This window comes from Protobothrops mucrosquamatus, unplaced genomic scaffold, assembly GCF_001527695.2.
Source record: "Protobothrops mucrosquamatus isolate PMUCROS unplaced genomic scaffold, P.Mucros_1.0 scaffold_166, whole genome shotgun sequence".
Classification (NCBI taxonomy): Eukaryota; Metazoa; Chordata; class Lepidosauria; order Squamata; family Viperidae; genus Protobothrops; species Protobothrops mucrosquamatus.
In genome coordinates this window covers 236,529-242,528 of record NW_015386242.1, presented here as the reverse complement: position 1 = coordinate 242,528, position 6,000 = coordinate 236,529, and the positions used below count along the sequence as shown (strand labels likewise).

Here is a 6,000-nt window from a genome sequence, read left to right as displayed (position 1 = left end):
AATATATTAAATTATTAATTAAATTAATATAAAATTAATAATATAATTTTGATGCTGAAAGATAGAAAATGTATTGTCATCCACTTGTATTCTTATTTAGGCTGATCTTTGTGGACTCTTGACAATATTTATTTTTATTTATTAAATTTATATACTGTACTTACCAATAAACCCAAGCTGAGAAAACTCAAGAACTATCCATTCCTGTGATATCTTTTGTTCAATAAAGTCATTTATTGTATATAAATAGCGAGGGTTGGCCACAATATCATCTTCTAGCTGAAAAAGATTATTTTTACTAGCAAAATCATAGATGCTAAAACTTTTAATGGATCTTCCAGAAGAAACTTAAAACTCCAGCAGGAAAAGGATTAGAGTACGACACTAATATGAAAATATGACAGTTCCATGTGTCATTAACTTATCATCAGAAATCTACAAATACAAGGGACATTATTATATATTGGGAAATAGATCCAGTATGTACATTATCAATAAAGCTGATTTCCAGGAACCACTAAAATGATGATTATGTCAAGATTCAACCAATACCCTGATAAAATATTAAGAATAATAGTAAAACACTGATGTATGTATGAACATAACATATAAATAAATTATAGTGGATGAAATTAATTACCAGTGACAAGGTACAAGTATGGAAATGACATGATAGCTAGGAAGGCAATCGAGGAGTGCAATCCTTGAAGGATTCCCTGCCAAACAGCACATGGGAATATTATTATCAACAGAGAGGATCCACCACAGATTGGCAGGACCACAGTCATGTATATGAAAGCTTACACAAACATATTTCTATTGGCAATGTACCATTTCCATTAAGAATAAAATAGGATATTCTTACCCTGAGGCAAATTTGAACTTGCTATTTAAGTTATTCCTGTTTGGTACTCAGGCTGGCTTGACTCTAAGCTGTTTTAAGAAAACCTTGTCTAGACTGACAACAGTTCACAAGCTATTCAGTCCATATTACAAATTACCATATACTCCCACAGGAAAATTCCTCTACTGTGGTGCCTTCCCACCTGTCTGCTCTAGAAACAATTGTCAATCACCTGCTTTGTTAGGAGATTCTTTTGGACATGTATACTTTTGTATGAGTATATGTATACAAAATCAATATATAAAACTGACTTTACATATATACAAAATTAGAATATCCTAATCTACATACATGCAGAAAAAGCTTTGAAAACCTCCTTTTGTACTATTGTTACTTTGTTTTAAAATTTTCTCTACCACAAATACTGTAATAGCATAGTGCAGTAGTTAAAGCATCTTCCTTATAAATATAAGATTACTGGAGAGAGAAAAAATCAATCTGAGGGAATTACCCCCTGACAGTGATGAATGGTGAAGGGATGCCTTATAGCTGGCAGACAAGCTATTTAATAGGCTATGCCCATTTGAAGCTACTTCTTTTTATTTGGTGCCTACCTCCAAACCTAGATAACTACTGTCCCTTTCTTGGGATAACAGATAAGTTCATGACCAGAAAATTGGAAAAGGTTATGAAGCCAGAAGGGAGATTATATGCTTGGTATTTGGATCTATGCCACAGCCAAATCTCATGTTAGCCGTAATCCAATCTCATTGTCAATATTATTCTACTTTCTCCAAAATTCAGTGCTTTTTTTGTGGAAAAAAAAAAAAAGGTGCCGGAACTCACACATGTCATACAACCCACCTTGCCTACCTTACAAGGTTCCATCCAAAAAAGGTGCCGGAACTCCGTTCTGGGCGTTCTATGAGAAAAAAAGCCCTGCCAAAATATATCCTGTTTATTTAACAAATCTCCTCCCTTTCATTCTTTTCCACTACAAGGTGAATTGAATGCTGGCAGGCTAATGCTTCTGTTAACTTTTAACAACCTGATCAGCCCAATCTTGAGTTACCACAGTATTAAAAACAAAGAATCCTGTGGAATATTAAAAGCTAAAGAAGTTTATTTTTATCACTTAAGCTTTTGTGAATCACAGTCTGACAAATTGGTTAGTCTTTAAGGTTGGTGCCATAATATCCATTTATGTCCACCCTAAGGCTGGTGCTTCAAACAGTAACACGACTACCACTCTGAAAACAAAATAGTATTTGTTCCTTTGTAATGCCTTAACATTTTTTAATTGAGCATTAACTGCACAAATATAAACTTCTCAGCTTCTGAAATGGAATACGACTTAAATGTTCCTGACTGTTGGCTCAGGTTCTGAATCAAGATACTAAAAGCTAATGAAGTTTTTAATGTTTTCATTTTACCTCCCTTGAGTGTTGATAAGAAACACTTTCTAGGCCCTATTGAATCAGAGCACCTCAAAAGTGCTTTCAGCTTTGAAATGCACAATTATCTCAGAATGAGGGAGGCCTGAAAGGAGACCGATAATAATTACATTTCACCCTAGGTGAGGAGGGATTTGGCTGCTTGCACTTATGGCTCCCATATCCTCATTATCTATTCCTTGGCAGAGTTAAAAGTCTCTCAAAGGCCCCTGTGGACTCAAGAAAACATGAATGACTGAATGAACTGAAAATATTGACACAAATTTGTCTAAACCACTCTCAATCTTTTATTAATTAATAACGCAATTGCTAGATTGTTCTTTTAAAAAAGGGAAAAAATAGCTTGCATGGGGGAAAAGGAAAAAAGCAAATAGGCGGGTTTATTGTCTTAAATTGCTTCCTAGCACAACTAAAAGAAAAAGAAGAAGCAACCAGTTCTGTTCCCCTTCCCTCCCTCCTATCTATTAGAAAAGGATTCTCACTTACACATATATTCCAGATTTAAAGAAAATATAGCATGAGAATAAACACCCTTTAATCTCTCTTCCCATGTAAAGAAAAACAATGACAAACTTCTCCTAGAACTCAGCTCTTCATTTCCCAGTTCATTTTGGTCATATTTTTACTTCTACTATATTTGTAATATATGTGATAGTAAAATGAATTTACTATTTTTTTTCAGAACCTCATAATATTTTTTGTCAAGATGGTAGCCCATCCTTTTTTTCCTAACTAGTTTCACTTACTAGCTTCATTTAATCTGATTCATACCTTCCTTATTTTTGCTTTATAGAGCACAGCATTCTCTATTACTAAAATGTTTTGATTTTTCAATCATTTGTTTTGTTTTCTTGTGGTCTACTTTCCAGGTCCTTTCTGAAGTGGCAGATATCATGGTTAGGGTAATACTACTAATTAAGGCTCACATGAAGGCAAGTACGGAAAGTTTTAAGCAGCAGCAAGAAATGGTTCTTGTCCTCAATAATAATTGCAGCTTTGGGGGCTTGCATGATTATGAAAATCAGGCAAAGCATTTAAGGTAAACTTAGTTCTCATTCTTTTTAATGACCACTTGTTCAGTGACCATTTGAATTTACAACAGTGCTGAACTAGTAATACACACGACTTGTCTTCATACTTAACAACAGTTNAGCAGCAGCAAGAAATGGTTCTTGTCCTCAATAATAATTGCAGCTTTGGGGGCTTGCATGATTATGAAAATCAGGCAAAGCATTTAAGGTAAACTTAGTTCTCATTCTTTTTAATGACCACTTGTTCAGTGACCATTTGAATTTACAACAGTGCTGAACTAGTAATACACACGACTTGTCTTCATACTTAACAACAGTTGCAGCATCCCTGTGGTCAGATGATTATGATTTGGACATTGGGTGATTGATTCACAGTTATGACATTGCAGCATACTATGGTCATGTGATCATAGTTTGTGACCTTCACTGCTGGCTTCTGACAAGTAAAGTCAACAGGGAAGCCAGCAGGCGGTCACAAGTGACAACCATGTGAAGTTGTACAAGATTTGCTTAATGACTGCAACTGGAAATGCTGGAACTGCCATCAATGAACAGCATAGTCACATGATGTTATGCTTTATGACCACATCGCTTAGCAATAGAAACTCTCGTCCCACTTATTGTTAAATGAAGAGTTCCTGTAATACATTCAACAGTGTCCACAGCAAATCATGGTGAAACCAAGATAATGTAGTGTGAAAAAATCACAAGCAAGTAGCATAGGTTGTACCATTTGTGCAATTTAACAAACAAATTTCATTACTAGTAGGAACCCCCTTCCCTGCAGATTGCCCCTATGGAAGAAAAAAATTGTATAGAGAGATGCCCTCTGTTCCTACCGTCAAAACAATGGTTGTTGGCCCATATTGACAATGCAGCAATAGGGTAGAGCAAATAATCTCATAGGAAATTATTCCCATTACATACACCAATAGAACTCTAAATAAAAACACAAGTCTGGAGCCCATCCCAGCTCCAGATCAAAGATGAATCCTACCACTAGGAGTAGTGGTGAAATCTGAGTAACTAGATCTAGCTCCAAATACTATTTCTCCTAAAGATTCAAATTGATAATCCATTGTGGAAATTTTAAATGATGGGTAGTCCAAGCTACTCAGTGGCCAAGGATCTGTCATTAGCATTTGATCTTGATTATTGCCCAAAAAATACTTGAGAAAGCCAGATGCTAATGTATAAGACAACTTTCCCCAGTCTGGCGTCCTCAAAGTGCTTTAGATTCCTAAAACTATGAGATGATATGACCAAAGACTGAATTAGGCTGATATAAACCAGTAGTTTATCAAATAGCTGCACCGCCAAGAACCATATTCCTTTGAAAAGACAGTAATGATTCTAATCAAGCCAGTAGCCAACTAATTACAATCATGTTCTACTTATGAATTATGTTCCAAAAGGCCTTTTGTAAATCCATTTTATCCACAAGTCCAACAAGCATAAGAAACATGCACAGTACAGTTCTTACCTTAATAAAGAATAGCATCAGGAAAAAACCTGATAGCATCCACAACTCCAACCTAGAAGTTGGAAAGGCAAGAAAGGATTAGTTTTCCAGTATGCCAGGCTGAAGTTGTGGATGCTATCAGGTTTTACCACAATGCTGTTGCTTGTGTAAGGTAAGAACTATACTACACCTATTCACAACTTCAACCTAAAAGGTCCTGGATGTTAAGGGAAGGTGGGAAAATTTCCAATGCACTACATACATATTTTCCATCTTCTTCCAAGTCTTGGATAAGGACAGGTTTGTTCATATTGGCAAAAGCTCGCAACCTGACAGTTCATTAGGAATATCTGTACATCTCTTGTCCAACATTCTCAACACACTAGATTCATATATTCAATTCCTTTATTAAACATTCATGTGAATAATAAAGATGAACATGATTCTGCTAACCTAGCAACAGGCACTTCCAAGTTATTTAATAAAACTAACTGATACCTAAGGATTGTAGAATCCAGGCATATAATCTTGCACAATTTAGACAGTGTAACCATATATATAGTCATGGAAACATACCTGTAAATAATACATTCCTTTTTGTTGGGCATACATCATTAAGAAACTATAATCCAAATTCTGTTTTGTTCTCCATCTAAACAAAAAAAATCCATGAACTTTATAAATACAAATCTATACTTATATTTTTTTTCTGTGTAGATAAGTCAAATATTTTTTTGCTGAAACCCATTCAAATTATTTTGCTAGGTAAAATTCAGAATGGAAATTGCTTTGATTATTTTTAATTGGAAGAGGAATAATGTAGAAAATAACCCTATTGAGTCTTCTGAATGTCAGCAGCTTTCAGTACTATCAAGAATTATATTTTCACTGTCAGAAATTATAGGCACTGTGATAGGATAGGTATATTCCTACCTAACTTGGACATTTCAGAAAACAGATCCTTTATTATTCAGCTGATATTATCTTTCAGGGTTCTTCTATAATATTTTCCTAAAATTTAATTTCTCCATTAATCATCTGTAATATTTAGTTTGCATACACAGAATGAAAACTCTACATGAAAAATACTGGGGGACCCTCATTTTATGATAACAAATAAACCAGCATTCTGTCTTATCCATGGTCTAGAACAGGGATGTCAAACGCAATTTCATCAGCATCGTGGTACCCTCAGGGAGGCTGGGTGGG

General features: G+C 34.9%; 1 protein-coding gene across 1 annotated transcript in view; it reads right to left on the bottom strand.

The window, feature by feature from the left end:
- The window catches only part of MGAT4D (MGAT4 family member D), a 45,672-nt gene that overhangs the window by 13,934 nt on the left and 25,738 nt on the right, over positions 1 to 6,000 (bottom strand). Inside the window, exons 6-7 of the mRNA XM_029285151.1 lie at positions 5,368 to 5,443; positions 165 to 279 (exon numbers count right to left, since the gene is read on the bottom strand). Coding sequence (XP_029140984.1) covers positions 165 to 279; positions 5,368 to 5,443 — 191 coding nt within the window. The remainder of the gene's footprint in view (positions 1 to 164; positions 280 to 5,367; positions 5,444 to 6,000) is intronic.